Raw genomic sequence first — 23,949 nt, forward strand, 5'->3', positions numbered from 1 at the left:
AGGGCTGGGAACAGGCAGTGATCTGTCAGATTCTTGCGTTTGGGGAGTTATAAATAGCTGAAAAATACCTCTTGGAATGGGGACACCCTTCCAGCCATGTAGCACATTTTTATATTGCTTCCATGGAAAAAAAAAATGTCTAAAACCAAATAAAGCAATTTTATTTGAATAACTCATTTTTTAATCCTATTGCTGATATCACACAGAAATGCTTCTAAGCAATTTATGTTCTATTCTGACCCAGGGAGTTTGGAAAAGCCCATCTGTCTGTGTCATCCTGCCTCAGAGCCACATAGAGGAAAAACCCAGGATCAGCTTGGCCCCTCAAAAGCTGCACATTTTTCCTTGTGCTCTATCCAGTGCAGCTTTAAATGAGCCACGTTGATGGTGCTTCGTCCATCTCAATAACTAGGTTATTTCCCTAAAATGTATCAGTTCTTGATATTCAGCCAAGTTTCTTACCCATCATTTCACAGTCCCATTACTCCTACTTATATTCCCATTTATTATTGTAAATAAGTTCCCTTTCAATTATTATAATGATTAGGCTACCTTATTGCACATCAGTTAAGCAACTACTATGACCGCCTATCCAAAAAATTGTTACCACGTTAGCAAATGATTTTAAAGCTCTGTCTTTAAGGAGTGAGGAAAGCAATTCCTGCTTCTATCCTGGTATAAAACTATAATCTGAAGGCTGACACAGAGGTCTGGAAGGGAAGCATTCCCCTTTTTTCATGGGAGTCTGGTTGAAAAATGTGTTTGAAATGAGAACCTTTTTGTGGTTTCAAAATTTAAAGTAAAATCATTAAGAATTTAAAATTTAACTTCAATAAAAATATTTATTTGAATAAATTTGGTAAATTGAAAAATGGTACAAAAAACAAAAGGCTGGAAGTGTTTTTCTTATTGGCAGTACAATTTTCTTACTGAAACGGCCACTTCCAATGTAATTTTAACTTCCATTGTGATGTTTCCAACGGTTTTAATCTGACATAGTGAGCTCACATTACATCTGAGGTAGTTAGCTATTCATTAGACAGCTGAAATACCCAACTCCCACTCCTTAATAACACTTCCCTTTCCTGTGCCTCCTGCTAATATATGTCTGTAGGAATATTTATCTTGCAATCTTTTCATTCTTTTCACCAAAGGCAGTCACTGAAAATCAAAGAAGAATGTGTCATATTTTACAGCATAAGCACAATCAATTTGTGTATATTGGAGCGTAGATGTGAAATAATGTTAATTATACCAGCTAAAATCCAGAGAGAGCACTTCCTTTTATAGCAAAGTACCTTCTAAATTAAACAAATGTGAAAGCCTGGTAAAGCAAAACTATGGCCCTCATTACTGGTTATGGCACATTATAAATATAAAAGCTTTTCATGCCATAAATTGCAGATTCTTAAATATGAAGTACTAGCTTAAAACTAAATATGCAGAAAATCCTTTTAGGGCAAAGTAAAAAGGGATATTTTTTTTTTTGATTGGGGAACTATATACATCATTTATGTTATTTTGCATTCTACCTAACAAAAAAAAAAAAAAAAGATTTTTCAGACTTCTCAAAAATTTACACTAATCTATATTATCCCAGCAATATTATCACCAAGGAAATGGCACCATTTGTCTGTTGGCTTTAATGACTTTCATCATAGGAGCCCATAGCTAAGTCTTGGGCATGAGTAGCCCTACCAGGATCTGGGGTTTTGATAGTCTTCAGCAGTCTAGTTGTCCCCAGGCATCCAGTGCCTGCTGAATAGAACCCAACATCTGCTCTGAGAACAACGTGATGGGATGAACACTCTGAAAGCAGAGAACGTCCTTCAGCATCACCCAGCTCTTCATAGGGTCAAGCCTACCACGGAATAATTCCTAGTAGCAAAGAAAGAAGGAGCCTGGAGTGTCATGCCAACAAATCAAATCATTTGGTGGCAAAGCTGTGGTGGAAAACCTTCAGGAAAGACCACAAAAACCACTGAATAAATATAAAGGTAAAGTGCAGCTTGGTGGAGAGGAAGTGCAGGATATGAGTTACTACTAGGAAGTAGTTGCTTACATATGTCTATACCCCCTTCTGCCCCTCTATTAGGATTTACCAACAGAAATTATTCCTATAGAAGCTCACTGCCATATCCAAACACTCGGGAGTGTTTTATAATTACTGGATAAAGAGCATAACTCGAGCCATGACTTTGTGCCAGGACAAGAACTTGCTTCCCCCCTTGGAAAACTATCTAAGCACACAGACTGGGGAGGGAAGGAAGCCCTTTCCATCCAGTCTGCCCATTGCTGCAGACTATCAGGGAAGCAGGATGGGGACGTGCACTGTGGAGGGAGATTTAGACACAAACAGTGGTGCCTGGTTCACAAGGAACACGCAGAATTCCCTCATGCAAGAGCTGCTCTAAGCCTCCTTCAGGCATTTAGTACCACAGGCAGCTCCAAGGCTGTCCAAAGAATCATTATCACAATTACAGTTATATAAACATCACAAAAGTTTACCTGACTACATCCAATTATCCATTCAACTGATTTGAAGGTGCCTGAAAGCTCTAATTTAGGCACGGTGCAGGTTCGTTATGTGCTATGCAATCTATGCCATGACTTAATTGAAGGACTCAAGAGTGACTTCCAGGAGGGTTGGATTGGATCCACTGTCAGTGATTATTAAGCAATAAATAGCTCCCCTGACTGCAATGACATTTATATGCATATGCAAAAAGAACCTTCTTTACCAGACAGACATGATTAGTCTGGGTACAGCCAATCTGATGCCTGATTTCCCATCAGCCTCCTTAAACACCTCTCCTTCTAAACTGATTCTGAAGAAGGAAACTGTGGAAGCTGCTCTCATAAAATATCCTCTTCCTCCCCCACAAAGATATCCAAATGGAGCGAGTACTAGAGGTTTAAAGAGATTATCTATTTTTTATGTTGTCATTAGTTCTGATCAATCTTAGCAGCAGCATCTATGCAGTGTAATACAGGATTTATGTATCTGATTAGAAAATAGGATGAGACAGAACCATTCAATATCTTATCACTTTATGGCCAACCTAAGTTTTTCAAGATGAAAGATAAAGTCAGATGTGTTTTCTATCAGAGAAAAGGAGCTGGAGTTTAAATTTTTTACTGTGTTTTCAGCTACAAAGTTATGTATAGTTTTTTCTTTTTCTGAAGAGGAGCAAAACACAGAAATATATATGTGAAAAAGTCACAGTTTGCAAGCCATTTATTCCTCTGCATAAGAAACATTAATGGCCTGAAACAATGTGGATGTTTTTATGGCACTGTTTAAAAAATAATCTTGTTACTTAGTAGAAACATTTTATACATTCCTTTTAATGTTTTTTATTGTAGAAAATAATAAAGCTTATTATTATAAGCTTATAGTTTAGATTCCATATTAGTTAATTTCATTGAAATTTAGTTTAAACTTAATCATAGTGCCTTAAAAGAAAGCAGAATAATCCATTGTTCTTAAAGATGGAAGCTGTTGGCTTACAGGGAGAAAATATCAACAACAAATATTAAGTATATAGCTACTATATCCTTTTATATAACAGAATAAAAGAGAGTGAGAATGAGACAAGTTTATGGAGTGAGAGCACAAAGAACATGCAGAAGAGGGTCCTCTCACAGGCCTCTGTTGTGGAAACCCCCGAGGTTCCAGATGGTTCATGCAGAGGCCAAAGACTTGCAAAGTTATTAAATTTATCCTGCTCTTGCCTCACCCAGATGGGGCAGGGACGTTCCTTACAGGAAAGAATGAAAGTCCTAAATTGTTCTCCATGCTGGCTTGTGCTGATTGCTGATCCACTGAGTGTGAAAGTTGTGCTTAGGGGCAAGTTATGAGGGGGGGGAACAAACTTCATTTGAGCTGGCTTTCAGTAGAATCCCAGATTTTCACTGGAAGCCTTTACCTAACCACAGCCAGACTTGTAAAATTTGGTGATTAGTCACAGAAGAGGTTATTTGAGCACTGATTTCCCTTTGAAGAACATTGTGCTCTAAAAGCAACCAGTTAGAACCAAAATATATTTATTAAGACCTGGAGGCAGGAAACTTCTTCCCATTTGTTTTATATCAAATGTTTACCCTTTTTATCTATGCCCATTGCCATGGCAGCAGCTGGGACACAACTCCTGCTTTTCACAGGAATTCTTAGGCACTTCCAGCTAACAACTGCCACGGCGTTCCCTTGGATACAGAGCCAGAGAAACTCTTCCCCACATGTGCATGGTTCCCTCCTCCCAAGGCCAGCCAGCACTCTGCTCTAATTTTGGAGTATGAGTGCCAACAAACACCTGACACAGGTGTGGCAGCAGCTCTCTGGCCACAGAGAACAGGAGCTGGCACAGACTTTCCCAGGCATTTTCCCGCGAAGGCTGTGAGAAAATCAGAGAAAGAATGAGAAACAATTCTTTTCTCTGCTTGTTGCACCTGCTGTTGTGCACATGTAGAATGTGTCATGGAGATTTGTTTACCAAAAAGTGATTTCTTAATTAGACACTGGATGGCGTTTAAATTAATTGACCAATTAGGTCAAAGCTGTATCGGACGGGCTGTAAAGGTTACTGAGTTTCTTAATAAGTATAGTATAATATAGTATAGGATGATTTAATAGAGCAATTGATCATGCTTCTGCAATCATGGAGTCAATGCTAATTATTACCCAGCTGGGGGCCTGCGGCGACACACAGGTACATGCTGAGGGTGTCTAACCCTGTCTTTGTTCTTTTGTGGCTGTTCAGGCGCTACGACAGCCATAAAATCGGGACGTTCCTGCTGTGCCGCAGCGAGTCGCGGGCGTTCGAGGTGCACATCCGCCAGTGGGATTGTGGCGGCCACCGCTCTGCCACCGCCTGCAACTGCGGGGTAGCTGCACGAGAAGAGGGTGACACCGTGGTGCTGGACACATGCAATGGCCACTTTCAGGACAGCAGGACCCAGCTGACCATCAAAAGCACCGAGGCATCACCACAAGTCAAAATCCTGAAGTCTTACGGAGGCAGGAAAATAACAGTACGTGCGTGGATGGTTGAGCGCCCTTGTGGTGGTTGTGCTTTGAGAACACACGTTTAACATTTCTGAATTATCAATGAAGTTGCTACGAAAATATCTGAAGCCATCAGAGCGCCTCCAGCCAAATGTACTGCAAAAAGAGAGGCAGGGAAGTAGCTGGTTAAAGTGTTGGTTTAGCAAACTGTAAAACAAAACAGAAGAAATACCTCTGGAAATTTCTTGGCAACACGGCGGAGCTCTGATAGCGCTGCTTACTCTCTGCAGCACGGCAGCCCACTCCGTGTTTGCTTATGCCAGGCACTACCCAACCACATCACATAAAGCAAATTTCTTTGCAGAGCTCAAGATATAAATATGCAAGGAAAGATCACAGGTAGCAGAGTAATGGAGTTTTTGAGTGGAGCAGTAAGACACTATTAGTCAGATCCAGAGAGCCCCCAAAAGCTATGAAAATGGGCTGTAAATGTGCAACATTTGCTGTAACATAAAGCATTTTCCTAAACAAATATATGGCCACAACTTACTTTTCATAAGTATTGCTTATCCACACTAATATACTGAAATCACTAGAAAAATAAGAGCAGGCTGCACCAGGGGTTTTGGTAAGGAAAAGAGCCACAGATTATGACCAAGAAGATAATTTTATCCTAGATTTGTATCATCAAGATTTATTGCCATGAAATATTTTGGATGAAGATCAGTCCACAGCAGAGCCAGAGTGATGCAGGAAGTGCCTGTGCTTGGCTCTCCTTGTGCTCTCACTTGGAATAGACCTCAGGAAGGTAGTAATTGAAAGTCTGTTAATTATAGAATAGAGAAAAACCAGGAATCAAGCTGTCATTTCATTTTGCAACTGAATGCAATATAATTACTGTTTTATTACTAGGATAATCTTAGCAAGGAATCCCTATCCTCATTTACACCTGAGGTAAAACTCGGGGAAACAAATGAGGGCAGACTGGGGACACAATATGAATCCTGCTGTGACGTGAGTGGGAATCTACAGGAACTGTGCAGCAGTGAACAAGATCCCTGAGCACACCACCGAGCAGGGTGCATCCCAATTCTCCCAGCACTTGTCCATCATTATCCTCATGCTGCTCAGGAACTGGCTTCCACAACGTTCAAGGAGGATTGGAATGGGGTTGGGTCATGCAAAGCAGCAGCTTCCAGCAGGCAGTCACTAAATAACTCTGCAAACTGAGGTCTCAAAAAAACCTTCTTTGAAGCCTCAATTAGCAGCATTAAATCCAGCTGGGATGCGTTGCCCCAAGCAGCAGGAAGGGAAAGGGTTAGAGCCCTCCCAACTCCCAAAATAAATCTACACCTGGAAATACTAATCTGGACAGCGCAGAAGACTGAGCAGCTCATGCAGTTCTGATTGCAAGGGTTTTGCACGCAGTCCTCTAGAAAAAGCCTGAAGTAATGGGGAGCTAAAATGGGCAGAATTAAAATTTAGTGAAGCCAAACTCTGAGTAAACTCTGGATTCAAGCACAAGAATAAAAATATGAGCTTGTTACACCTTCACAGATATGAGTAGATTTGATGGGGAGGAACTTCAAAGGGACCAGGAAATCCCCACCCAAAGTAAAGGATAACAAAGGACATTATTTGGATGAATAAATTATATTTAGGCTGGGGCCACTTAAAAAAGGAAAATAGTTCTTTTGAAATTATTATAATGAGATGTTTGCAACTCTAATGTATTTTTTAAGATTAACTGAAAATGTTTAATTTTGGATAAAAAGAAAGTACTAATGCTACTTATCAGGGTAGTATGTTTCTACTCCTTCTCCAGGCCCAGATAATTTTCAAATAGTTTTTTAACCTGTAAAAATACAGCAAATAAAAAAAACAGTTGAACAGATATTTTCTTTTTGCTTTTTTCTTCCTTTTATTATTTGGTTAGTAAACCAATCTGAAAAATCCATTATCCACACAGTTACTTCTTGTTTTGAACCCTGCCAGGTTGTTTTTTTTTCCTTTTAAAGGTCAGTGTAAGACTACCACTAGTCCTTTAATGAAAAAATTGCTTTATCCACTTTAAAACACAATCATTTTCTGGATAATCCAGCCTTGGAAAATGAAACAATTGTTCAGAAGGAAGAAAGATATTTTTGAATCCTGACAGTTTTTCTAAAAAAAGTTATTATTATAAAATTATTAATATAAAAGACACAAGGGTGGCCTTATTGTCATGGAAGTCACTTCAAAAATTAGCTGGTAACTTACCACTGAGAAAACTTCAATGTATGCAAATATTAATTTAAGAAGAAAGTACTCATGCAGTTATATATTTATGTAATGCTATCAGATATTAATGCCATGGAATCTGAAAGCAAGCTAAATAATAGCACAAATAAATATTTATAGTGTTTCTAAGTGATCTTAAATTACCTCTGCCGTCGCTAACGTCCTGCTTTGAAATTTTCGCTTATGGAAAGAGACCTTTTTTATTGCATAAAAAGCTTGGTAAGAGCTTCAATTCACTGGGGCTTTTTTTTTTTTTTTTTTCCCCTGCCTCTTCAGATCCTGTTCCCTTCGGGAGCATTTGTTCGAGCGGACCTGAGCGAGTGGGGAATGGGTGTGACAGTGAGGACACCAGGCAGGGACTTCAACAGCACCCGGGGCTTGTGTGGCCTCTTTGATGGGATGGCTCACAACGATCTCAACAACGTGCCCGAGGAAGACTTCATAGAGGAGTGGAGGTACAAAGCCACAGAGATGCTCCTAGCAGTGTTCCACATGGCCTTGATGGGTTTATTTCAATACAGACTCCCCTAATGGCCTGACAGAGAGATCTCCTTAAGCTAAGGGAGAAGCCTGAAGACCCGTCTCCATCCCAGCAGCACAAGGGCTTAATTTTCAGTCATCACAAAACACATCAGCGGTTACCAAGAGAGAAGTTTTATATCCACAAGTGATGCCATGTTAACAGCTGTGTTAAGATCTCTCTCAGCTATTAAAAAAATGCAGTTCTCACCTACACTTGAAAATGTAGGTAGCTGACGATAGGGATTAATTAAAGGTTTCGTATTTCTCTTGTTCTTTTATTCCTGAACGCTAATTACAATATGTGAGTATAGATTAAATGCTACATTTTGACAAAGGCTGGTAATATATGTACCATGCTAAAACCTAATATCAACTCTACTAATGATGACAGTGAGCTCTGAAAACTTGTACTTTCTGGGACAGATGGTCTGGAAACAGAGCCAGGAGTCTGACTCTGACATCTCCCTGTCTCAGTCCCTGTCCCTATCCCTACTTCTGTCTCTATCCCTATCCCACATTTTAATTTCTGTTGCTGAGCTTCAAACATAGGTGTTACTAAAACCAAAATGGGTTTGCTTGTGTAGCCTGGTTTGTGAAGTAAGGAAAAAGAAGGCAAAATACTATAACATTGCACTTCATCTGTACACGGGAGCCCAGCACAATCCTATAGGAACAATGAATTTTTAGACTTCTTACACTTCAGAAAATAAACAAGCACCTCTGCCATATTCTAGTTCTAGTCAGTGGGCCTAAGTAATGGCTATTTAATGTCTATTTTGGCCTGTCATTATCAATTCTACTATTTTAAATTCAACAGCCATCATCAACATCCTAATAAAGGGGTTATCAGTCAGAGATTGCTTCTGGGAAGGCAAATGGAGAAATAGCTTGGTGCAAGAACCAACCAATAACTCACTACCCAAAAAAAGGGCTAAAAGGTCCTTAGGAGAACTTGCTCAAAGCAATTTTGTTGAAAAAGCTGAAGCCAAAATTCAGTGCAAAGGAATTTAGTTATGAAACACTGAGGAGTTTTCTAGGGCTGTGTGATGGAAATTCTTCAGATAAGGCAGCATCTCCTGCTAAGTGAGAAGGGCAAGAGGGGTGGTGAGTTTCATCTTGCACTACTCCCCAGGATGGATTCTCAAGGACCCCTCGGAACCTAGTTAAAAAACCAAGCCAATGAAGAAACTAAGGTCACCTCCAGAGGAGACTGGATCATTCTCTGATCCACTCACAGCGAAACAGCCCAAAAAAACCAAAAAAAACCCCAAAAAGCTAGAGGGTGACTTTACTGCTGTTGTTTTCAATTTCATTTTAAATAACCCTGAAAGCTTGCTAGGTTTTCTCCAGTACCTGAAGCTAGTCTGAGTGCCCACCATCTGGCAGTTCAGAGCTTTCCCTGGCTCCCACCTCTCTCAAGCAGCTGCAGGGCCCTGCATGCACAGATCAGTTTTACACACCAGCTTTCCAACACAACTTTTAAACAATAAAACATCAGAGATTCCCAGCCACTAAATAGCAACCAGAGAAGAGATGAATTTTCAAACATGTGATTTAAGTAGGCAAAATAAAATCTTCAAACATTTAAAAATATACCAAGAAACCAGTAGAAATGCTGTTAAATTCTGGACACTTTCTCTATAATAACATCCAACTCAATTAGATGAAAAAAACTTTTTTTTTAGTTCTTCCTGGATAATAGTGGGTGGCTCAAATGAATGATAGTTTGGTCATCTCATGCAGGGGACAGAGGGCACATCTGAGCTCACTGAGGAGCTGCTGGTATGTACCTGGCTGTGAGGAAGGATGGGGTTTCCATTCTTTCCACACCATACATCCCTGTTCCATGGACAGGGGCTGACCAAAAGAAGGTAATTGGTTTCATGTAGGATTAACAGAGGATTTTTTTTTCAATAAAATATCAAGGCAAAAGAGTTTCATTTTAGTGAAATTTTCACTGGTGCATTAAGTTTCTGTCCTGATTCTGCACCAGTTTATGTGGTTGATTTATTTTTTATTAAATAAATAATATTTACAATAGCCTCTAGTTTATGTAGTATTATATCAAAGGAGGATCTTATTCTGCTGCCTTAGTCTAGGTTTAAATTTACATGATGCTGAGTCAGGGAAGCTTCAGGGGCAGATAACCCCTCTATTAGAACTAGAGGAATGGAACGTGAAGGACACTCATTCAGACACTGAAATGTTTTATCCAAAGGACAAGTGTCAGTCATCAAAAATGTTTGATTTTCCTAGACTTCAGGGAAGTTCAGAACAGCTTGTGCATTTCCATGAGCATGAAAACCACCCTTTTGTCTCATACTGTCTCCTGCTGAGCCCACACTTTGGGCAAAACAGTTCCATAAATGTTTGTGCTCATGTTTCAGAAGGATAAATAGGTTCATTTTGACAGTGTCACTGAGATGTTCTATTTAAAAGTTATGATTGTGCCAATGATCAAAATGGTTATATCAAATATGCCATTTAAAATGTATTTCTAACAAATTGGATAAAGGCAATTACAGTTTCCAACAACATTATCTAGTGTTTGGCTCCAATATGTTGGCAAATGCTTTCACTTTCCTGAAACCCCAACGTTCTGGCTGCAAGACAAAATTAATGCCAAAATAATTTTAATTTTTGGTGCTATTTCAAATTTGTCCGGTAATGACATGCTGCCAAATGTTGGGACAAGAAACATATCCTTTCCCATGAAGCTCTAGGATTCCTCTTGTGCTGCACAAATAAGATCAAAATGGTCTTTGATATGAGATATGAGATAGAGATATGAGATTTCTGAAGAAACTTCATTCATGGCTGTTTATTCAAACTGAAGTCTCTAGAAGTTCGTCCATCATTAAGGGCTAAATTTAAAAGGGGGAAGAGAATCATCTCAGCTTATATGATAGCCTAGCCCTATGATCAATAGAGAACTGCTTTCTGTTGAAAGAAAGAGTCAAAGAAAACTCTAGTAGAAGAAAAGAATGAAATGAAGCATGCAAAAAAAAAAGTGCGGGGAAGACATTTAAAATAAAAAAGTTAGCAATATACATGTTAGACAGCAGATCAGGCACACAGATAAAGATGATTTTCATAATATAGGATTTGAAACAAATACGACTTGTTTGACATTCTCCAAGAGTGAACTGTGTCACTCAGGGACAAATCCAAGGCCTTACTTCATGTATAATACAAAGGGTAACCTGCACCTCAGAGAAAGTCCTGCAAAGAGAAGTCAAACAGTTAGACAGTGCTCCAGCAAACCACTTAAACATCTGGTATAAAAAGTCTCCATGAAGTGCTGGAAAACACACAGGACAGCTCAAGAAGGGCAGTGCAAAAGTGACTAAATAAAACAGAGGTTAAACTTAAGAGTTTTCTCAAGTACTTTTGTAGATTGGGAATTTATGCTTACCCTACCCTCAATGAAAGTTTCCTTGTATGACAGACTAATTTGTTGGAAGTTTTCTCCTTCTAATCCCTTCCTATTTCAAAATCAGAATTCCTCCAGGGAAGAGTTTCTTTGACAAGACTCCAGCACCCTCTGAGAGGAAGCAAAGGAAAAGTTTCTGCAGATGCCAGAAGGGGAGCACCAAGCCTGTCCCCATGGTAAACACAAAAAATGCCTTTCAGACTCCTTCCCCTGAGCCCTCTGGTTGCCATCATGACCACGTGGACCACAGCTCTGCAATCCCATATCTGGATGTTACATCTGAGTTTGTCGCTCATGCAGAAGCAGAGTCAACTTTGAGAAAAGATGCTAAACCACCGACCAAGACTTTTGGTCAAAGATATTTTTCTAAATCAGTCCAAAAGCGAAGAAGCCCCGAGGTCCCACTAAAGCCCCTCCCACACAATGTTTCCATGAATAGCAACAGTTCCATTGACTCTACCAAGCCAGCAGGAGACCTAAGGAAAGCAAAGAGGCAAGACAAGTATTTTAAATATTCATCTTTTCACCCATTGCATGGCCCCACCCAGAGACACTCAGAGAACTTTGCATATTTTTTCCCTGAGGACTACTTTGAAGGGATTCGGATGAAATTTCCACTGTCATGGCCCACTCCCAATGGCCTGACTGCCGCCAAAGCTCAGGAGATTTGCCACCAAATTCTTGCAAATTCCACCATTGGCTTGGCATGTAAAGGCCTCCTGGCAAAATACCTGGATGAAGCTATTGATATTTGCCTATTGGACCTGCAGCTCAAAGATGATGTGGCTTGGGCGAGGGCACTGATAGCCCTTTTGGAGAATGAATGTGAAAGGAGAGTGCTGGAGAGCAGGAAGGGAGAGTTCCCTGTTGGAAACCAGCCATCTGCTTCCCGGGAGGAGATCCTCACTGCTCTCCAGTGTCCCGCACTCTGTAACGGCCACGGACACTGCACGGAGCTGGGCTGCCAGTGCCTTGGAGGCCACAGCTCCTACGACTGCAGCATTGCCAAAAGTGAGTAAAGCATTCTTTCTGTATTGGCATTATTAGGTAGAACATCTGCACGGAGTTGTCTGCTCTTCAAGCAGCGCTACCAGTAAGGTATTTGATGAATTAGTAATCAGGTTTTGACCTTGAAGAGCCAATCAAAATATCTGGTTGGCTGGTCCTTCACTTTTTTTGCCTCAGTAACTTTTTAAAAATGGATTTTACAAGCCCCTTAGCAAATTGGTTTTGCAGAAGTGATTTTCTTTACGTCTGATCTATCACTGGCATGCTGACAAGCAGGCTTCTCACAAAAAAGAGGAGCGTCCTGCTCACCTTGTGGTCAATATTCATGTAAACAGTGTAGAGATATGTCTTTCTGCTTTTTTTACCTGGTCAAGAGAAAATAAAGTTTGAACCTTAATTTCAAACACTATACTCGCAACAAAACAAAATTAAAAGTGACAAAATGAACAAGTAACCCTGCCAAAGCCATCAAATAGGGTCAGTCTAGGGTCAGTCACCATGGCTTAGCTGAGACATCCAAATCTACAGTCAGTCCCAGGAGCCCAGTGGCACATCTAACACCCCAATGCATTTATTATCAGGGATGGGATCACCCATATTCTTCACATTAAACATGACTTCAGTGCATGGGTTTAAAGCAGTTAAAATATATCCTGACATCCTTTTTTTTTTTTTTTTTGTTAATGACAGGCTAAAATTTGCAGAATAACTTCCCAAATATGGAAGAATTAGTTCTCTTTCACACAGAGAGTAACTGGCACCAGGGACTGAAAAGTGAGTTGAGCAATTTTGAAGCAATTGTCCAATATACAATTCAATGTTTAACTTATTTCTCTGTGATACAGAGGGGTTAGGGGGCTTGCTTAAGCCAAATCTTAGAATTTTATTTTGCTATGGCTGAAATCTCTCAGATTAGAGGAAAATATCTTCAGTGTGACCTTTCAAGTAAAAGCTAATGGCACCTTGTCTTCTTGCTGTGGCATCAAATATAAACAAGGACAGAGAACAGAGCTCAGCCTGCGATTGCACAGGGAGGTGAGGACTGGAAAACAAACACACATCAGCTGTGGCAAACACCCCCAAAGTCATTGCCTTCCTCTGCCCTGACTGCTTTTTCTGTCTCTTGCTGCCTTTTCCTTGTTCATTTTCAATGCTCAGCTGGACAGTGTGCTGGGTCATCTTGTCTAGACAATGATTTTTCCTGAGTTGGAGAAAAGTTGAGAATAAAAAAACCCAGAAAAATTAAAGCCAGGTAACAACTGGCTTGCTTAGTTTTCAGGATGTTCTCCCTTGTATTTAGTATAAATGCAGAGAAGTTAGGAGAAAACTTCACACAATAAATTCATTTCAACATTAACTGTGGAGAGGAAAAAGTACTGCCACTGTCTAGAGTGAATCAATGGAATGAGCTGCAAGGAGGTCCATTATTGAAGATTATTTGATAATCCATTTATTAGTGATTTAGAATATTTTTTTATGTATACAAAAATAGAGAAGCTCTTATATATATTTATATATATATATATATATATATATATATATAAATACCTGATCTTGTGAATGAAATATAAAGCAGATCTATGCATACAGCCAGAGGTCGTATCCCCTACAAGGAGAAATAAAATCTTAGCTCTGGCATGCCAATCACCCTGACATTATAATACTAAGAAAAGGTCATCTAGATAATTTGGTAGAGTCAATCAAGACAAGCCTCCATGGGAGCATCACCTTTAGCTGTTCTTGAGTTCTGAATTTCATTCAGAATCTATTTAAGGATATTTGCTTGTTTTCACATTTCACATGCAGAAATGTTCTACACAGACAGCATGGGATCATTCAGGTTGGAAAGGATCTGGGAGATCACAGAATCCAACCCTTAACCCAGCACTGCCATCTTCACCACTAAACCATGTCCCCAATGTCATATCTGAGGTATTTTTTTGAACACTTACAGGCATGGTGGCTCCACCACTTCCTTGGGCTGCCTGTTCCAATGCCTGACCAGCTTTCCAGTGAACACATTTCCTTAATATCCAATTTAAACACCTCTTGGTGATGACAGCAGCAAGATCCTCTTGTCCTATTGCTTTTTACTTGGGAGAAGAGACCAAACCCCACCAAGTATAATCTCCTTTCAGGTAGTGCAGAGAGCAATAAAGTCCCCCCTGAGCCTCCTTTTGTCCAGGCTAAACCCCCGCCCAGGGCTGTTCCCCGACATACCCCAAGGTACACGTGTGATGGGACACCTCTTTTCAGGGAAAAGCCCAGCAGCACCACACAGCAACAACCAAGCTCTGCAATGTCACTTCAGAGGACTGGAGGTGCTCAGAACCAAGGTCCTGCTGATGTCACTAAAGCCTGACTTTTATACCAGAATAGGTTATTAGAGATGAAGATTAAGATCAGTCTCAGAAATAAAGCTGTGTGCTCCAACCAGAACAGCTTGAGTCCCATCCCTGGGAGCTCAGGAGTCCTGGCCTGGCAGGCAGAGCCCAGGAAATCAGCACAGGCAGGATAAGCCCCTGGGCTTTGTGACTAATGAGCAGAGGTTCTGTAGGAAGGGAAAGAAAGGAGGAGAAATTAAGAATTGAATTAGGTTCCTGCAGGACATATAAAAGTGTTGTGTCTTTCACTTTCTTTTCAAAAAGTCAGGACAGAAGAATCAGGAGAATTAGTGTTGATCTCAGAAATGCTGAGTTTTAAGTGCTATTGCTAGGGAAAAGTTATTTTCTGGGAGAAGCTGCATGACTAATGAAGGAGAAGGTAACTCCTTTTGCTGGCTATATATTTTCCCATCAGTTCCAAAACAAATCTCTGTCTAATTTTCTCAGGCTGGAATTATAGATGTGAATTAAAACTCCCCCAAGATCAAGGAGGCTATCAACAAAATTCAAATACATTTTCCAAGGTCACCCAACCCCAGCTATGCTGCCAATACAGAACAATATATTCTGCCACTGGTTTTGGCCAGCAAACACACACAAAAAATGGTCCTGCAGTATTTTTAGGAATCAGAATACAGGCCACGATATATTTGAAGTGATTTTAAATGAAAACAGAAATAAAGAGAGAAGATGTGGAGTGTGGCTTGCAGACAAGTTCACTCCTCTGCTCTGCCTGACTCCAACAGGAGCAGTCCAGGTGGCCAGAGCTATAATTAGCCTCACATGAAAATCGCTATTTGGAGTTGAAAGGCACCTCTGAAACTTGGCAGCACTCCAGAAGCTTCGAATTTCTTAATGTTGCTTAACATTTCATAACCCCCACCCCCTCCAACACCTGTATAAGGTGCTTAAAATGTCATTACCACCTGTAATTAAAGGCAGAATCCAATTACAGCAGATAGCAAATCAGGTTGGTGCTTACCATTTGTATATATTGACCATGTTGCTTATTAAAAAAAATCAGGACTAGTAAAGCACACATAGAGTAATGTAATATGCAGATTGTATGAAGCTCTAAAGAGCAATTACAAGATATAAGGTAATGAGGAATAATAACGACAAATTAGTTTCAGTGAAGTAATGACACTTCAAGTTTGAATTTCTACGTGGAAAGTTCTGGGGAGAAAAAAGTTAACCAGCAAAGAAATCAAAGCAAACAAAAAATGATGGTGGGAAGGTGAGAAAGGGACACTCACCTACCACACTTACAGAGATGCCATTTTCATATTAATACATTTCAGTGGTGTTATTGAGAGGGACCGTGAACCCAAGTGCATTTTCAGAGCTGTGAACCACAACCACACAGGTTCCCCAGACCCATCTGCCACAGCAGCTACGTCGATTACACCCTGTTATTTTTAGAGTGGTTATATGGACCTTTCTGTATTCAGCAGTCTGCTTTGGGTCCTGCTCATGTGCTGTAATTAAATAATATGAATTAAAGCATGCAATATTTTAAAAATATATTTATATTAATATATTTATAATCAGCAAAAGTATGAGGTCAACTATTTCAGTTCCTCAGGCTGGGTCTTCCAATGGAAAATGTCTCTCCTCCTTCATCTCATTCCTGATATAAGAAAAAGCTCAGAGTTTTGGTCAGACCAAGAATGTAAGGTCAGATACATATTATAGAAATCTCACTGTTTATGTAATTGTGATTAATGTTTAAGCTTAATTCTCATTTTCAAAGACAAAGCACGAGGAAGACATTGAAAGAAAATACTTAAGTTTATTTCAGGATCCCCAGGTGAAAGGGGACAGAGTATTTCAGTTGTCTGCATCAAACTCCAATCTGCTTTGGAGACTTTGTGTGGGAGCATACTGACTGAAGTAAATACTTTTCTCCCACCTGAATCAATTCAATGATCTTAAAATTCCAAATCATAATGGCTATGTAAGGGCTGTTAGGAAGTCAAGTAAATGAATACTTTTTGGCATTTTCAATATGTGTTTTACTGATGTGATGCAGAGGGTGTATCAAGGTGTATCGGCTCAACAGATGCTGTCCTTGCGTAAATTAAAATAAATAAATTAAAATATTATACAAAGTAAAAAATGCATCTTAGACTTTTCAACAGAAATATAGTCCATTTCCTAAATCCCCAGTATATCTACAATGAAAGATATTGCTCATTGTGTGTAAGGCTGGTGTTCTCTGTGGCTGGGACCAACTTGTGGTGACGAGACCTTCAAGGGAGAATTCCATTTAATAGCACCACAAGGGCCCCAGAAACAGAGTTACCAGAAACTGTGACCCTTTCCACAGGAATTGATCTTTTTTTTTTCAAATCACTTGGGCTTGTAAACAGAGAAAAAACAACCAAGCTTTTTGCTAATATGGCAAACATGTTCTATGGCAGAGAAGATGCAGTACACTTAAGCAATTCCATTGATTTTTCAAAATTGGATTTCATAAGAGTCAAATGTGCTTGTGAGAACAGCAAAAACCATGCTTACTGTTTTAAACTTTTCTCACCAAACAGAGTACTATTGCTATAAAAAATGTTAAATTGCATTATTCCTTAAAAAGCCCTTCTTCTTTTCAAATAGTAAGTCATTGGGCTTAATTCTACTCTTCATTATAACAATTCCATTGACTTTGGTGGACATAGTATTAACAAAATCACACTTCCTGTCACTTTGATGAAGTTACACTATCAAGACAAAAATCAGGTCTCTTTTTCACAAATGTTCTTTTGTTTTTCCCTTTTTCTCATACTAATTGTTGACTTTTGTATTCCACAATGCTGAATTTTCCTGTCTATCCAGCTGAGGGAGGTTTGAGACTTTCCACTGCCTGCAGCCTTCCCATTCCCTCTCATGTTTAAGGGTTCACTTGACAGCTGATGGGTGTGAGGCAGTGCTCTTGTACTAAAGTTTAGAAGCTGGGGCATCTGTTTCTATGAAATACATTTTTCTTCAGTAATGAATCCTGTAAGGCAGGGAACATTTCAAGCAGATCCCTATGCAGCACTGCAGCATAAACCACACTTTAATACACAGCTCCCCTCCCACTGGGACCGTGTTCTTTACACTGGGCTTAAAGATATTAAGGATATATTCTTATTACCTTTAAGCTGACATTAAAGAAGTCTCACTAAGATATCAATACTCCATAAAAGAGGTTCTGTAAAGCTTGAAAATGAAAATTTTTCTTTTGAGACCTGTTATCTCCACTTACTATGATTTTTTTTTTCCCTCAGCTTACCAGTATTAGAAAGTAGATAAAGAATAAATATGAAGATACATATTATGCAATTTAAGATTACATTGCGTTCAGTTAGTCAGCTTTTTCCTAGTTATAACAATTTACTACTGAAAGAAAACTGGGGAAAATATATTTTAAATGTTTATTTGCAAAGCACACTTTCCTTCTCCCAGCCATCTGCATAGGAGTGGTCCTCAGCATCCCTGAGGCCCTGGCACAGGTTGCCCAGAAAAGCCGTGGCTCTCCCATCCCTGGAAGTGTTCAGGGCCAGGCTGGATGAAACTTGGAGCATTCTATATGAAGAAAATTATTCTATAGTGTCTTCAGGTCCAGGCCATAAAAATTTACACAAATACATTCTTCTCAGGCTAAAAACAGAGCCAGTATCAGCAGACATAACTTTAAAAGGTATAATGATTGAATATCAAGCTTTGAGATTACTTGTCAAAACACCGATTTTTGAACAGAGGACTTGTCACCTTTTGAAAATAGCACTCTTGTTCTTTTAGGGGAATGAACTCCTCCAACCACAAAAGTTTTAGTAAGAACTACAAAATTTACAAAAGAAAACCAGCTTACAATCAAAAGAGAAAAAAAGCACAAACTTTAACTACCACCGATGCATCCTCACTGACACCCACATACTCTGCTCAGAGAAACATTTTTCTCAGTCACATCAAACATCTTTGTGGGCAATTCTCAGGGATTGGGAGCTTCTTGCTAGTTTTGAAGCCGTTCTTCTTTTCACAGCAGTTTTACTTTAGTTTTTGCTGGTGCAGATGCAATAAACAAGCATCTGGAATGGCAAACATCAATACCAGCTTTAATCTACTGGTTTAAGTCCCAGTTCTCTCCATTCGAGGCACAGACCTAGCTGAGCAGGAGGAGGACTATTAGTTTTATAGTTACAAGGTCAGTAGAAAATGAATTTTAAAAGGATATCAAATCTTGGTGATAAGGGACATGGAAGGTTGCATGCCCAGTGATCCATTCTATTCCCTGCAAACCAGGTCAGGGAGATCAGTCTTTTCTGCAGATTAGTTTATTTGCTTTAATGCAAAATGAAAACAGTGAAAACAGTCCAGTGAAACATGTAGCTAAACAAAACCATTTTCCAAAGAACACAGAATTAAATTGCTGGAGAAGTTTAAAAGGAATTATAGGCCTCATTCAAACTGACCAAAGCCAGACACCCTAGAAGCACACCTATAACTTCTTTACATCAGGCTGTTTACAGGTACCACAGGAAATTTCAACCTTAAATCTTGTTAAATCCAAAAGAAAAGAAAAAGCCCTGAAAAAACAACCTCCTTCTCCAAATACTCACCATGCACATACAAGATACACAACAGTTTATTAACTAGAATAAAAACTTGCAAACCATTCAAAGGTCTGATTTAAGCTGACCAAAACAAAAAATCAGAGCAAACCTTTAAGGCCTTGACATCATATTTTATGTTGCATAAAGACCCCACAATCCACCAGAACATTCAATGAATTGTGACCAAAACCCCGAGTGTAATAACCAGATTTAATCTAATTCAGTAACTTAAACTGGGAAAATTACTAAAACCAACTAATTGTGCACTAGAGTGGACATACGGACCAAGGTGACACCACGATGACACAAATCCTTTTTGTGGCATAACTGCACTCACTCTTAGGAAGCCTCAAGATGCTGCCAAGGGTTCTTCCCTAAAGTGACATTGAGGGACAAAAACTGAGACCTGCTTCGGTGTGCCAGTGATCACCATGAATGCACAACCAGAACCTTACATGAGGTCACCTCTTCAGGCCATCTGGAAAAGAAGAAATATTCTGTAATCAACAGCAGAATCCTCTTCTTTACTATAGCTGAAGTACATTGCTAGTAAGCCTTTTAAAAATAGAAGGATTAAATAAACTTAAAATGTCATAGTGAGATTTCTAAAGCAAAAAATAATCTACCATATTGTTGCAGCACATGGATGCTTGCAGTGTGAAATTGAGCCAGGCCATTTCTCACATGCAGGGAGTTCTTGCAAAATGTTTTTTCCCCATGCTCTCTCAGGGCTCATTTCTGCAATCCATACCAGAGACCCTCAAAGCAGAAAACCAGATTCACTCCATGCCAGCAATAGGTCACAGATCTAGAGTCTGGTACTATGGAAACAGAGTTGTTTAGGTTGGAAAAAAATCTCTGAGGTCTGTGAGTCCAACTGTTAATCCAGCACTGCCAAGCCCAGCACTAAACCATGTCCCCAGGTGCCACATCTACACAGCTTTTAAATACCCCCACGGATGGGGGTAGTCTGGAAAGCCCATTCCAGTGCTTGACCACCCTTTCAGTGCAGAAAGTTTCCATAATATCCCATCTAAACCTCCCCTGTATGACATTCACATTCTCTGGACAGAGAGACATAATTCTGTCTCTCAGGATTTCTTGGAGAAGCACAGAGAGAAGAAGAGAAAACAATTTTTATCTCTGCTCCTTTGTTTTCCCCATGTGGAATGTGGTATGGAGATTGTTTACCTGAAGTGATTGCTGGGTTGGATCCTGGTGAAGGTTGTTTGGGTTCAGTGACCAATTGGATCCAGCTGTGGCTCGAGCTCTCGGCAGAGAGTCACGAGTTTGTTAGTAGTTAGGGAAGTAAGAATTATGTAGAATAGTATAGTATCTCTTTAAATAGTATATTAATGTAATATAATATAGTTTTAATAAAACTATCCTTCAACCTTCTGATCTGGAGCCAGACATCATAATTTCTTCCCGCATCCAGGATTTGCCACGTTTTACTATACCCCTGCTGCAATTTGAGTCCATTTTCTCTTGTCCTGTCACTTGCTAGTTGGGAGAAGAGACCAACTCACACTTTGCACACCCTCCTTTCTGGGCGTTGTACAGAGATGGTCCCCATGAGCTTCCTTTTCTCCAGACTAGACACCCCCAGATAGTTCAGCTGCTCTGGTTCTCTGAGACCTGGGTTTGGAAGCAGGAAAAAACACAGTTTTCATTTAGAAGCCAGGGAGGCCACTGATGTGCAAGACTTCTGGCAAAGAACATATGGCTGCTGATAGTTTTTCTTAGGGAGGATTGTCAAATGAGCTTTGGGTCATGGATAGCACAAATCCCAGGATAATGCATTTGATGATTGTGCCTATGATTACCAAAATAACATTATCTACAAAAGAAATACAATACTTATGCAAACATTTGAATGGAGGCAGACTCAGACTTGCTCTGTCCAAGGTGTAGAGAAAACTGAGCATCAGTTTGCTCTGATACAGAACCCTCATACCTATGGTACTTGGAGGTCCACATCCACAACATCAAGCTCTGGCATTGAGAATTGTTCAATCAGCTACCTGATTCTAAGGAAGGGACAACTGGGCATCATGTGCTATTTACTTTCTCACTTCAGTAATGATTTAACCCAACCCAGCACTTATGATCTGCTTTTCATGTCTTAGATTGCTTATTTATCATCCCCTTTAAGAAAAGCAGGGTAGTTCCTTTCCTTCTCTTTATTCAAACAAAATTCTTGCTGGTTTAAATTTCAGGTCTGCTGGTCCTACCCAAAGCCTCATGTGTAGCTTTCAAACATTGCAGAAGTTTATTTGTGCTGGGATGCTTTTCAAATCAAATGGTAAATCCAACATGAACCATTTCTATCTGTCAATAAGACTTCAATAAGTGTAGTTTTGCAATATTCTTGATTTTTGCAATATTCTTGACGCAAAATCAAGTCTTCATTTTCCTTCTACAACTGTGCATATTATTTACATAATACATTGCAAAAAATACCTGTAAACCCAACCATGTATTTATGGGGGGGGGGGGGTTCAATCTATTATTTAGCCTGTGCTCATTGTCAGGTTTGATTCGGGTAAATGATTACAGAATGAAACCATCAGCAACTCTGAATATACTGTTATTTCCTGGAAATTCCTACTGGAGATGGGAGGAGAAGGAAGGGAAGGCAGGGGAGGTGTGCCTTGAGGACAAGCATTGCAAACCAAAGAGGACAAATCCTTTATTCTGTCTGGAGGCCTTTGAGATTTCCACCTTCAACTCCAGACCCTCCTCTCCATTTTATCTCAAGACAGTTTCATTAAAACACAAGAAACACAAGATTTTTTTTTTTTTCCCCAACATTTCCTGCTGTTCACACTGCCCCAATGCAATGCTCTGCCAGGTGACAGTTCCTTTTTTTTTGAGTTTACTTGCTGTGGGTACAGACTGGGCACTGGAAATGCAGAGGGATATCCATGCCTGAGCCAGTGGATGTGAACACACAGCTCCTTAAATCCTTCTCCATAACTGCTGCACCCTGTCACACATCTGAGCTCCAGGTGCCACCCTGAGCTTCAGTTTTTAATTTAATAGTAAAAGTCAAAGCAAGTTTTTGGCCTGTAGGCCACACAGAGAAAAGAAGTAGGATGTTCTGCCCTGGATTTTGTTGTATTTTGACATTCACGCTCCCTAAACATAAATTATTAATGTTCAAATATATCATAATTTTTACAAGCACCTTCCAGGACTGCCTGATTACCTACAGATTTCTCTCCTCTCTTACTTGCCCCTCTACAGACATCAGACATACATGCCAGATCTCCACAACCTCAGCTTTCTCTGCATATCTGCACTTTTGCCCTCACTCTCACCTTTGTGATGTTTCCCAGCTATTTTTCATTGCTCCCGTCCTTCTTCCCTCCAGTCTTTAGCTGAACTACTTGCAGCTCTTTTGCTGAGGTTTTTCAGGCTCTCCAATATTTCCTTCTGATGTCAGCACCTCTCTGGACTTCCAACTACCCCTCCATGAATCACACCTTGATCCCTGTACCCAGCAAGAACAGGGTTTGCATGTTTGAGTGCCCTGCTGCCAACTGCCAGGAGACTTTCCAAAGCCAACAGAAGGGAGATTTCCTCTCCCTTTTTTGGTTGAAACTGGCTAAAATCAACACTAGAAGGCAGAGGGGAACCTCATTAAAACCAAATGCCTAAAATTCCTACACCCATTACATGTGACATTATTTAAAAAAAATATATATAAAAATAATCCTTGTCAATATTTATGCACTGCCTATACTGAGGTCCAAAGGCTGAACTGTAGAATCCATTTCTTTAAAAAAGAGACATTGTAATAACTTTTATTTTCCATCAGATTTAAAGCTGGTAAGACACAGATGTTTGTAGTTGTTGCCAAGTAGTGTTTGTATTAAGGAAAGGACTTTCCAGGTTCTCATGCCCTGCCAGCGAGTCTGGGGATGCACAGAGAGCTGGGAGGGGACACCAACAGGACAGCTGATCCCCACTGACCAAAGGGCTATCCCATTCCATATGGCATCACTCTCAGTACATAAACTGAGGGGAAAGCTGGGCAGGGATCGCTGCTCAGGTACTGGCTGGGCATCTCTTGGCAAGTGGTGAGCAATTGCACTGTGCATCACTTGTATATATTCTAAATATTTTATCATGATTATTATCATGACTGTATTTTCTCCCTTTTTTCTCCCATTAAACTGCCCTTAAGTCAACTCACACATTTTCTCACTCTCTCCCTTTTGATTATCTCCCTGATCCTGCCAGGAGGGGCAGTGAGCAAGTGCCTGTGTGATATTCAGTTCCTGCCTGAGGTTAAACCCTGACAAGTGTGTACAGAATGGTTTGAGAGAAATAAACATTACAGCTGATACTGTAAGTCACTGGGCAAAGCACTGGGGCTGGGTAAACTTGCCCTGACCCTAACATGGAAGTGTGGCCATAAAGGTGTAAGGAAACCCTTGGGGAAGTGCAGGGGTTTAATCAACAGAGCTGAATGCTTTCGTGGAACAGGAAGGGCTGCAAGAACTCATTCCTCTGCCCCACTCCTTCCCAGGCTCTGAGATTCTGCTTCACTCACAGAAGCCTGAAAATCTGCAGTGATAATGAAAACATTAATGCAATCCAAGCTACCTCAGTACTAGTGGGGCTAACTATTAAAATCTCATGAAAAACATAATGAAGCATTTTTATTTTTTAATTTTCATGCACTAACACAGAAGAAGGCAATTTATCAAAACCAGT

General features: G+C 40.0%; 1 protein-coding gene across 1 annotated transcript in view; it reads left to right on the top strand.

Moving 5' to 3' along the window:
• The window catches only part of LOC137476814 (von Willebrand factor D and EGF domain-containing protein-like), a 173,023-nt gene that overhangs the window by 68,881 nt on the left and 80,193 nt on the right, over positions 1-23,949 (top strand). Inside the window, exons 9-11 of the mRNA XM_068195162.1 lie at positions 4,761-5,031; positions 7,562-7,740; positions 11,308-12,251. Coding sequence (XP_068051263.1) covers positions 4,761-5,031; positions 7,562-7,740; positions 11,308-12,251 — 1,394 coding nt within the window. The remainder of the gene's footprint in view (positions 1-4,760; positions 5,032-7,561; positions 7,741-11,307; positions 12,252-23,949) is intronic.

This window comes from Anomalospiza imberbis, chromosome 7 (genome assembly GCF_031753505.1).
Source record: "Anomalospiza imberbis isolate Cuckoo-Finch-1a 21T00152 chromosome 7, ASM3175350v1, whole genome shotgun sequence".
Lineage (NCBI taxonomy): Eukaryota > Metazoa > Chordata > Aves > Passeriformes > Viduidae > Anomalospiza > Anomalospiza imberbis.